Source organism: Diachasma alloeum, unplaced genomic scaffold, assembly GCF_001412515.2.
Source record: "Diachasma alloeum isolate Michigan unplaced genomic scaffold, Dall2.0 Dall_scaffold_00307, whole genome shotgun sequence".
Classification (NCBI taxonomy): Eukaryota; Metazoa; Arthropoda; class Insecta; order Hymenoptera; family Braconidae; genus Diachasma; species Diachasma alloeum.
The window spans coordinates 334,146-345,827 of NW_021680446.1; the positions used below are offsets into that span (position 1 = coordinate 334,146).

Sequence of the window (11,682 nt, forward strand, 5' to 3'; positions counted from 1 at the left end):
ACCAATGGGAGGGCAGGAGGCAGTAATGCAGTAGAAGTCGTCCAGCTGATCGCCTGGACCCATAAAAACACGTCAACTGGCCAAAAAAAGTGATTTTCCCCCCGAATTTTCGAAATTTTTCGCATTAAAAACAGTTTTTGGGGATTTTTTTTAGGATCCTAGTGATTTTCGGGTATTTTATAGTGACAAAAACGGTGGAGGGTGTAACTTGGTATTTATTTACGTGCGTGAAGACCTCAAGCTGTCAGTCAGACGTCTCCAAACGTCCTCAAGGACATTGACAGGGCCCTAGTTTTTTTTTGCGTTTTCTAGGGGAAAATGGGATCGCTGACGAGCAGACAGAATGCTGGGGTGGAAGAGGTGGACATTGTCTCCAACCATGCCTACAAGTACCCCCCGCGATCAGGTAATATAATTTTTCTTGATTTTTTGGAGCTAGGGAAATTTTGAAATATCTAGGGGAAAAATCGGTGGCTAGAAAAAATGGGGGGAGAGGATTGAAATTGAGCTCGTTGGATAGCCAGGGAACTTTCAGGTGGAAAACACAATATGACGACTTGTTTATCTCTTCAGGGTCTCGAGGTATCGAAGAAAAACGTTTTTGACCCTAGAAATTGGTTTTTGGGGGATTCAGGTTCATGATCAGGGCTTGGAGACGGAAATTTTCCGGGCTTTCGATTCAGACATTTTTCGAGCCTCTATCACTTCCGGTTCTTGAGATATCGCAAATAATCATCCATCATCCGATTTTTTCTAAAATTTCACTTGAAAAAAAATCTCCAGGAAGTTACTTTGGAAGTCACTTCATCATGGGTGGAGAACGTTTTGACACGCCTCAGCCCGAGGCCTACCTCTTCGGTGAAAACGCCGACCTGAATTTCTTGGGGAGTCGTCCCACCCCATTCCCCTATCCCCCACCACAGGGGAACGATCCCACGAAGACCCTGAAGAGTCTCGTGAACATCAGGAAAGAGTCCCTCAGGTTGACAAGGAGCTCGGACCAGCATCCAACGTCTTCAGAGTCCAATGACACCATCAACGCTATCAAACATTTTGGCGAGAACGATGTTGATAAGAAATCAACTAAATTCAACATCGAGTTCACCTTCGACTGTGATGTAAGATGTGCAATAACTATTTATTACTTCTGCACCGAGGAGGTCACCACCAAGGGCGTCACGTAAGTCTCTCTCCAGTTCTAGTGATTGTCTTTTATATTGTCCATTTTTCTGGATTTTTTTTCGAAATTGGATCATGGGTTCTCAAGATTTCTTGGGGCTAGGGAATTTTTTAATTGTCTAGGGACAGGATTACCCTATTTTATACTAATTTTGGTTTTCAGTTTTTTTTACCCATGTTTGGGTAACTGATTTTTTCCAATTTATTTGAGCCTAGGGAATTTTTCAATGTCTAGGGACAAATTGTATACCCCTCATTTTTCTCTCGAATGCTTCCTTCTTTCAGGAATTGTTCCTCCAAGTGGAAAGAATATCAAGTTTTAAATTTTTTTAGATTCTAGGGGAATTTTGAGGTATTCATAGGGGAAAAAGAGAACGTCCTCTGGTTCTCAAAATTTCTGATTTTTTATTCCTCTAGGAATTCAAGTTCTCGAAATTCTGAAATATGAATCTCCATAATTTTTTTCAAGTCTGGGGAAATTTTGAGACATTTAGGGGAAAAAGTAGGACCTCAAATTTTTTTCCTTAATTTTTCATTTTTCTAGAAAAAAAAATTTTTCTTCATTTCTCTAGAAATCCTTGCCCTCAAAATTTCGAAATAGGAATCTCCATAATTTTTTTGACCCTGGGGAAATTTTGAGACATCTAGAGGAAAAAGTTGGATCCCTTAAACTTTTCTCTGTTCTTTCCTTCCTCTAGAAATCCATACTCTCAAAATCCCGAAATAAGAGTCTCCCCAATTTTTTTGAGTCTGGGGAAATTTTAAGACATCTAGCGGAAAAAGTAGGATCCTTCAAATTTTTTTCCCTGATCTTTCATTTCTCTAGAAATCCTTGTCCTCAAAATTTCGAAATAGGAATCTCCATAATTTTTTTCAAGTCTGGGGAAATTTTAAGACATCTAGCGGAAAAAGTAGGATCCTTCAAATTTTTTTCCCTGATCTTTCATTTCTCTAGAATATTTTTCCTCCATTTCTCCAGAAGTCCTTGTTCTCAAAATTCCGAAACATGAATCTCCATAATTTTGTTGAGCCTAGGGAAATTATGAGACGCCTAGGGGAAAAAATAGGATGCCTCAAAATGTGTCACTGACTTTCCCTTCCTCTAGAAATCCGGGTTTTCAAAATTCCGCAGTATGAATTTCCACAATTTTTTTGAGCCTAGGGAAATTTTGAGACATCTAGTGGAAAAAGTAGGATCCCTCAAATTTTTTTCCCTGATCTTTCATTTCTCTAGAATATTTTTCCTCCATTTCTCCAGAAGTCCTTGTTCTCAAAATTCCGAAACATGAATCTCCATAATTTTGTTGAGCCTAGGGAAATTATGAGACGTCTAGGGGAAAAAATAGGATGCCTCAAAATGTGTCACTGACTTTCCCTTCCTCTAGAAATCCGTGTTCTCAAAATTCCGCAGTATGAATTTCCACAATTTTTTTGAGCCTAGGGAAATTTTGAGACATCTAGTGGAAAAAGTAGGATCCCTCAAATTTTTTTCCCTGATCTTTCATTTCTCTAGAATATTTTTCCTCCATTTCTCCAGAAGTCCTTGTTCTCAAAATTCCGAAACATGAATCTCCATAATTTTGTTGAGCCTAGGGAAATTGTGAGACGTCTAGGGGAAAAAATAGGATGCCTCAAAATGTGTCACTGACTTTCCCTTCCTCTAGAAATCCGTGTTCTCAAAATTCCGCAGTATGAATTTCCACAATTTTTTTGAGCCTAGGGAAATTTTGAGACATCTAGGGAAAAAATCCGATGAGTGAAGGAAGGGGCGGCAGCCCCCCCCCCTACTATACCCAACTAAAGACCCCTCCCCTCAGGTACACACCCCGAGACCCATCAATGAATTCCGAGACCTTCCACTACAAGAAAGGCGCCAACCAGCTCTTCACCCAGTCCTCCCACGTGTTCGACCCGACCCTCTACAACGAGGAGGACCTCATCTACAACACTGAGCGCGAAATAATACCAATAGCGATTCACTGCGTCGCAGAAGAGGGTTCCGACGAGCCGCGTCAGTCTCACACGACGATAGCCGTCGTCGAGAAGCACTCGGACGGCTCCTACATCCTGAAGGCCCTGAAGCAGAAGCTGTACGTGGACGGTCTCTGCTACCTCCTCCAGGAGATCTACGGCATCGAGAACAAAAACACGGAGAACACGAAGCAACAGGGGAGTGACGACGACACGGAGGACAACGGCTCCGAGTGCGTCATCTGCATGTGCGACGTCCGTGACACCCTGATCCTGCCGTGCAGGCACCTCTGCTTGTGCTACGGGTGCGCGGATTCTTTGAGGTATCAGGCGAACAACTGCCCCATCTGCAGGGCACCCTTCCGAGCCCTCCTCCAGATCAGGGCACTCCAGAAGGCGACTGGAGTGGTCATTTCCAGCCCACCACTTCCTGAGGTAATCGTCTGTTCAATTGAGCTTTATTCAAGGCTTCAGGCAAATGCCCATCGACCCCCAGGAAGCAATTCCCATCAACCGAAACATTCACCCACATAAAATCCCCAGGAAACCCTGTGGAACACCTGAATCTCCACCCATATGCCCCTCATCCGCCCCTTGAACATCTCAAAATCAGAATCTTTAATCAATAAATCACAATCAGAAACTCTCATCACATGCATATCAATAGCTTCTTGATTATCTCAGAATTATAATCTTGTATCAAAATAGCTCGATAGCTACTTGAGTGCATCAGACTTGGAATGTTTTATCAACAAATAACACTAGCAATTGGAACCTTGTGTCACAATATCTCAATAGCTACTTGATTATCGCAGACTTGGAAACTCTCATCAACAAATAACACTGGCTTCTTGAAAAAAACTCTGGAAATTTTATCACCTGAATCACAACCAGAATCTCATGTCCCATACATTTATCATACATTTCAATAGCTTCTGGAATATCTCAGGCGCTGAATCAGGCTCTCTCAGAGTTCATAACAGATGACTCAAATCAGAATACCATATCACATATGCCTCCACAGGAGCTAGAACCTCTGGAAAACGATAAATTCATCTCTTCCAAAAAATCCATAGCACTGTCCAACGAGTCACGACCACGATCCCTCAACCCTAGTTATTAACCCATTTTGCTCCAGCAGTTTCCTTACAATTCCCAATTTTCGTTTTGAAAATTAAAATTTAATTCTGTTAAAATTGAGAAATTAAATTAAATTAAATTGAATGCCTCCACAGGAGCTAGAGCCTCTGGAAAACGATAAATTCATCTCTTTATGCTCCAGGGAAATTGTGAGAATATTCCATCGGGTTATGAGGCCGTGTCCCTGATCGAGGCCCTGAATGGCCCGTATACACCCAGAACAGCTGCTCTACCCCCAGACTCACCTGACACTCCAGACACCGACACTGCCAGTGCGATTCAGGCTGCCGAGGTCCTTAACAGGTACGTTTGCACTTACCTGAATCCTCCCCTGAAGAGCCAAAAAATTCGACCTAAAAATCGGGGGTCGAAAAGTACCCCATCGTGTAGCCCAGAAAATTTCCGCTTCCAAACACTGGTCACAAACCCTTTTTGTCCCATTCGTTCTCAAAATATTCGCAAAACAAGATGTGACCTCGAGTTGACCTTGAAAACAAAAAAGCACCGCCAGAGGTTTAGGACCAGGGTTTCGAACCGAAAATCTCCCCAGCTGCTCAATGCGCCCCGTTTTGCCCCCCCAATCTCCAAAAATAGATTTTCCCCATCAGATCAGCTGAGCGGACACCAGTCCTGAAGCACGCAAATCAGAAAGAGGGTGACCTTGGTGTGTCATCAAGGTCAGGTGGCGTCACCCCCTGTCCAACCCCGGAATTCCGTATGTCCGTCCTCCTGGCGAGAGACGAGAGCCCACTCGGGCAGAAGGATCTCCACGGAAGATCCCCAGGGGTCAGGGCCAAGGTTCAAGGTCACTGTCGCGATAAGACTGGCCACAAGGGCCGGGATATGTTGCGATTGGTGAATGAAAAACAACCGGCTGTTTACGAGGGTCAGGGCCAGGATGAGGACAGCGAGGCCGAGAAACTCTCTCCCCTCTTGGACTCAGCAACCACCAATGACAATCACTCCAATCATCGCATTTGTGACATTGACCTTGACGATGATATCCCCAATGCCGAGACAGAGGGCGATACGGATATGAATTGTCACTCCCATTGACAAAGGCGGATAAACGTCTACACGAATTTAATGTCCGAATCGCCCCTCATTCGGAAAATGCAGAATCAATATTGAGGTGTGTGGGGGGAGGGGGAGAAACGTCCGTCTCCAGACCCTGGTCATAAGCCCATTTTGCCCCGTTAGTTCCTTGGCAATCTTCGAAAGAATAATTTTCACCTGAAGATTGGGAACGGGACGAAATGAGGTTATGACCAGGCCTTGGAAACGGGGATTCCCCTGGCTATTGAATGGAAATGGTCTCGAGGATCCGTCGATTAACCCTCAAAATCGATAAATGCTGATAACGGCAGCTGATGGATTGATGACGCAAATGACAGATTTAGGAGTCTTCTGATTAATAATGAGGATAAAATTATGACTGGCTATTGGACTTGATAAATTGAACATATATTCCAGAACAAATTGAAATTGTATTATAAATTTTTATGTAGGTGCAGATTAATTTTAGAATTTTTATATCGAAAATGATGAAATAGTGAGTATTGAGTATTCGTATTGAAATATTCTAGGCTTAAGTGTAGATTATTAACGTTAAATGTCCAATTTGTATGTAAATTGTAACTAGGGGGTAGTTTTTTTTAATTAGTCGGTAATAACTGAGCTGAGCAAATTGTTTAAATCGAGGTAATAAATGTAATGCCAACATATTACTTGAAATTTGGTGTTATTTTTTGGTGTTTGGTGTTATTTTTAACATTTCCAGATCGGAACACTGGACATAAGCCCATTTTGCCCCCTTAGTTGTGTCGCAATCTTCAAAAGAACAATTTTGACCTGAAAGTTAAAAACGGGACGAAATGAGGTTATGACGAGGGTTTGGAAACGGGGATTCCCCTGAATATCAAATGGCACTGGTGTCGATGTGCTATCGATCAAACTGAAAGCTCGATAAATGATGTCAGCAGTTGATGGATTATAACGAAATTTATCTTCACTCCAAAGCCACCTTCGAAAGTAATTCCACCGATTCCGACAGACCCAGATCAGCCTTCCTCAACGAATCAGCAATCCCTTTATTCCCATAAATTTCAAGTCTTTTCCCCACCGTATTATTCAGCGCCCCTCGGTCAACGATTCCAATATCATTGAAGCTCAATTTCAAGCAATCAGTGCTGAACCCCGCAAAATCATCAACACCAATTCGCCTCAATCTATTAAACGACAGATCCAACACTTCCGTTACAAAACCCCTGAAAGCTCCGGGCTTCAGTTCCACAATGCGATTTGCGTTGAGAACCAGACGAAGGGCCGAAAGCCCATTGAATGTCTCAGTCTCGATGACTCCGATGTCATTAGAAGCAAGTGTCAACTCATCGAGAATCAGTCGACCAAACGCACCTGGTGTTATCACTCCAATCTTGTTGCCAGATATGTCAAGCGTCCTCAGTCGCTTGAGCTTCTCAAACACTCCCTTGGGGATACTCTCAATCCTGTTGAAGGGCATGCGTAGCTCTCGCAGTCGAGGAAGACCAGCAGCTAGGTCAGCTGTCTCGAAGGCGCCAGGTCGAATACCAGTGATTCCATTCTCCGTCAAGTCTAGCACCTCCAGATGCTTCAGAGCTGCGAAACTGTTCGGACGAACATCTCGGATCTGATTATTACTGAGCGAAAGGCTTCTGAGATTTGGGACAAAGGCCAGCACGTCCCTTGGTACTTCCGTCAAGTTGCTTCTTTCGACTTCCAACTTCTCCAGTAATCCGAGTGGAGCCAGTGCACTCCCATCGTTGAAGTTGATGAGGACTCGGCGCAGCGATAGTCTCTTCAGACTTGTCAGGCCAGCAAAGGATTCTGGCAGGAGTGACAGCGATGGTTTCACGTCTTTCCTCCTCCAGGGACCCTCGATCCAAAGACTGCTGATGGACAAGTTGCTGAGCGCGTGGCGACCGATCGTCGTTTTACTTTCGTCAGCCAATTCCAATGTTAATTCGCCTCTGGGCGGAGAGTTCTCGTCAACGCAGCCAGTCAGGGTATCAGACTTGCTGCAGACTTGGAGATCGTCGTCAACTCGTCTGCAGACTTCACCTTCCTCGAACACCGATGACACGAGGATGATCAGATTCAGTCCGATGAGGAGCTTCATTGTTTCAGAGCTGTCTTGGTACTGAGGAGACGAAAATTGGGGCTGATGGAGTGATGAAGGGAAATGTATGGAAATGTTATTTGAGATATCGGTTCAGTTATCAGTTGCGAGGGGATCTCAACTCTGCCCTCTTCAATTATCAGTATATTATGACTTGAGATTGCGTGGGAGTTGCAGTATTTGGTCATGTGTACAGCGCATTCGCAACTATATTTCTTCCTACGGGAACTTTTTTTTCCCGCAGTACTGACTTATGTAATGTATGAGGAGTCTACATGTGAGAAAGAGAAAAAAATTGAAAGGCCTTAACTTTAGATAGCGGATACGACGTATCCGTTTCTGGAAAAACGCCTTCCTGTAAAGACTTTGTAATTGATAGCACGCCATTTTAGAGAGTAAAAATAAATCTAAAGTATAATTTATTGTGGCTAAAAAAATGTTTAATTTTTGCTGGATGTAAGAAAAAGAAGGAAACGTAATTCATTAATTACGCATCGTGGGTCTTCAATATTGACTCACTTTGATATTTATTTTGTTTGGTTTAAAGCAGCAGTAACATTTTATAGGAGGAATGAATAAGATAAGATGAGAAGTTCATTATTTAGGAATTTAAACAAAATTTTTACACAGCAGAAAGACATGTTTGGAGCGAATAAGCAGAAAAATACTATCAGAGCAGTAAGCAAATTGTGAATTGTGAGTAGTACAATAGATCTTGATAGATTTAGGTGGCATAGGGCGCTTCGCGCGCCTAGTCGCTCCATTCGAAATTCTAAAAAAAATTCTTTCATGTATTTACCGTCAGCGGTCAACCACCATTACTTTTTATTGGCTCTATCGAAATCATTAATGTCTACTGTTGGGAGTTCTCTAGAGTAAATTCAGTAGCGAAGTGATCAAACGGCTTAAGTCGATTTTGACTGCTCATGAGTTTTCAATGAATATCTCCCAATCCAAGACAGATAACTAAATTTCGGTTATGACCTTTTCGGTAGAGCACATTAAGAGCTTCAAAAAAGATATTCACGAAAATTTCGCTATCTCCCTTAGATTTTGAGATATTCCTCGAAAACTCAGCTAAGAGCACTTCACTACTGAATTCGATATTTATGTTGATTGACCCCTGAGGGTCCTGGGGTTTACGCATGCGTCGAATTATTCACCCTCATCCCCTGGACCTTGAGAGGGGTGTCAGCCACCCCCAAACAAAAACATCCCCACCCATATGACTCAGTGATTAGAAACTCGATCAGCCCTGGTGCTTGAATTCTTCTCGGAGAGATTTTCCAACTCGGGTGGACGATGACGGAAGTGAAGAAGGACGACGTCGTCAAGATCCTGCATACCTACCCCCTGTGTCGAGTGAGTTTCCGTCAATTTTTTATGCATTCGCGGAGGATATTCGGGGTTTATTGATCAGTAAACAACCCCACGTATCCAAGAACACGTTTTAGATGGAAAATTGAATCGATGGTTGATCATTACGAGAAGTTGATCAACATAATAATTACCAATTTGTCAACATTGAATAATGGTTAATGAAAATTAGTTGATTGAAATGATAATCATTGCACAAATTACAATAATAATTGTCCTGATACTTGAGATTTTTCAATTATCGCAGACATTTAATTTGGGGTGAAATAATTATTTGTTTGCAATTAAAATGTTGAAAGGCTAGAAGGAAGTCAATTGTTTTTTCTTTGGCAGGTGAATTTTCCTTGTTTTCTAATGAGTCTATCATCAACCATTAATCACTTGCGGTTGTTGGTAATTTTTAAGGAATGCCCTAATTGAAAAACAATGTTTTTCCGCAAATAAATGGAATTTGTTTTAAAATTCTCTGCAATCATTGAAAAAAAGTCATCATAAATTTTGAATAATCAACAGAAATGTGACATGACAGATGAGATGAAGCAGGAAGCCATGGAATTGTGCGTAACAGCAGCTGAAAAATATGCGGACAACTACGAGAATGTCTCAAGGATGATAAAGGAGACGATGGACAAAAAATTCGGGGCCTCCTGGCATACTGTCGTCGGCGAGGGCTATGGCTTCGAGATAACGTATCAGTTGAAACATCTTCTGTACATGTACTGCGCGGGGAATTTGGCGATTTGCATATGGAAATCCGCTTGAAAAATCACCAAAAACAACAACAATTGCAATTGGAGGATCGAGTGAAGTGAAAAAACGTGAATATTTTCTGAATTTGGAGAGATGGAACTGTGAAAATCATTTCGTTAGATAGTCGGGAAAATTTGCGATTCCAAACCCTGGTCATGAACCCATTTTGCCCCATCTATCGATAGAATATCGATAAAATCGTTTTTTTCACTTAAAATGAAAATTGCGAAGTTTTAGATAATGACAGAGGCAAAATGGGTTCATGACTAGGGTTTGGGATCGGAGATTTTCCAGGCTATCCAATGAGCCATCAGTCAATTCCCTCCCCCCACTCCTTCTCTCAAAAATCACGAAAAACATAAAAATGGGGTGATTTCTTCACTTCACTTGATCAAAACAAAACAGACGAGTGAAATTGCAATAAGAATATAAGAAAAAAAATATCTCAGGATGAAAATTCACTATTAATCATAAGGAGATTCTTATCAACAGTGCAACCACGTGGAGAAATTTGTTATATCCCTGAATCCCCTTTTTACCATGAAGATGAAAAAGTAATTAAGTTAATTTTTTAAACTAAAATAAATGGAATGAAATGACGAACAAAACTGATGTACGAAGAAAAGATGAATAAATCGATGTGATTGATGTTTAAAAATGATTCCACGACTTTTCTTCCCCGACAAAATTTCCCCCCCGAAATTTCCTCGTGCCAGTTTTTCTTCGGCTTTTTTTTCCCCAACATTTGTTCCTGAAAAACGCATGATAACCCGAATTTTCCCCCTCTCATTTCCGGCCAATTCATGCAATTCATTTATTTACGGAGAAGGAAAAACTGTTCAATATTCAATTCCTCTAATAAAAATCTTCATTGTGGGGGAAGGAAACATCAACAAACAAAACAAATTTCTCCCACAGCTGCTAATAGCGTTGAGAGAGGATCATCGATTTTCTCTTGCTTGTTGACTATTGTAATGAGTGGGGATAATCCTCACGTATCACACCTAGGTAACGATCAAATTCTCCCAATTTCAACAGTTTCGATGAGTTTCTCACGAGAACAGTGTTCATCACAATGCCACTCTCGTTCATTATATCCCAGAAAGGGAACAAAATGTTACATTTGAACGGTCATGTCCACTACTTACACTCACAAGTTAAGCGTTTTTGAGGAAAAAATGTCGGGGGGAAAAAGGATCGAGGAAAAGATGGCACGAGGAAATTTTGGGGGGAAATTTTGTTGAGGAAATTTTGTCGGAGAACAAAAGACGGGCCACCTTAAAAATCTCTTTCTTCCCTTGACTCTCACTAATGACAATGACCTTTAATTCAATATTCAATTGCGCGTTCCACTTTCGAAAAAATGAACGTGGGTTTTTAATGAAAAAATGATTTTATTCATTAACTGTTGAATCCAGCGACAGTTCTGAAGATCAAAACAGCGATGTTTCCCCCCGTGTACATGTGCATCATGGTATTCCTCTGATAGATGACGGAGAATCCGTAGGACTCGCCGACGATTACCTGGAAGGGCGCTCCAAACTTCTTGTCCAAGTCGTCTTTTATCATCTTCGCCGCGTGCTTATAATCATCCGAAAATTTTTCAGTGGCGGTGACGCACACCTCCAGGGCCTCCTGCTTCATCTCCTCGGGCATGTCGGAGGTCTTGCAGACGGGATAGGTGTGGAAAACCGGGGGAATTATCTCTTTCTTCACCTCGCCGGTTGCCATGACGGATTTTTCATGATTCAATGAGAAGTTGGCTCAATGACGATTCCATTCTTTCCGCGTTTTTGAGAGAACGACTGAGTTTAAGGGGATGAATGACGGCTCGCTGAATAGCCCGGAAAATTTCCGATCCCAACCACTGGTCACGAACCCGTTTTGCCTCGTTACTTCCTCCGTCATCAGCGATTGTCATTTTTAGAGGGAAAATCAATTTTGACGAAATCAATGTTAACGAATCCAAAACGGAGTGTCATCTTCCCGACTTCAAAAATGTACCGTAAATCCTTCTACCTCTCTAACAACCTCATCAACATTACTAACACAGCGAAATACCTAGGTCTCACGTTAAACAAAAAATTGCTCTGGACTCAACATATAGC

At 41.9% G+C, this 11,682-nt stretch overlaps 3 protein-coding genes and 1 pseudogene across 3 annotated transcripts; 2 read left to right on the forward strand and 2 right to left on the reverse strand.

Moving 5' to 3' along the window:
• The first annotated feature begins 39 nt into the window (after positions 1–39).
• LOC107039803 (probable E3 ubiquitin-protein ligase MGRN1) lies at positions 40–6,014 on the forward strand. The gene is made up of 6 exons (XM_015259615.1): positions 40–223; positions 313–406; positions 784–1,180; positions 2,997–3,585; positions 4,433–4,593; positions 4,899–6,014. The coding sequence occupies exons 2-6, from the start codon at positions 319–321 to the stop codon at positions 5,344–5,346; spliced, it is 1,683 nt and encodes a 560-aa protein (XP_015115101.1). The 5' UTR covers positions 40–223; positions 313–318; the 3' UTR covers positions 5,347–6,014.
• LOC107039804 (leucine-rich repeat-containing protein 15) lies at positions 5,733–7,492 on the reverse strand. The gene has a single exon (XM_015259616.2). The coding sequence runs from the start codon at positions 7,445–7,447 to the stop codon at positions 6,299–6,301; it is 1,149 nt and encodes a 382-aa protein (XP_015115102.1). The 5' UTR covers positions 7,448–7,492; the 3' UTR covers positions 5,733–6,298.
• A 949-nt stretch (positions 7,493–8,441) lies between these two features.
• On the forward strand, positions 8,442–9,739 carry LOC107039739 (dynein light chain 4, axonemal). Its single transcript, XM_015259503.1, has 2 exons — positions 8,442–8,809; positions 9,338–9,739. The coding sequence occupies exons 1-2, from the start codon at positions 8,750–8,752 to the stop codon at positions 9,584–9,586; spliced, it is 309 nt and encodes a 102-aa protein (XP_015114989.1). The 5' UTR covers positions 8,442–8,749; the 3' UTR covers positions 9,587–9,739.
• A 1,236-nt stretch (positions 9,740–10,975) lies between these two features.
• On the reverse strand, positions 10,976–11,305 carry LOC107039713 (annotated as a pseudogene).
• Between the last annotated feature and the right edge of the window lie 377 nt (positions 11,306–11,682).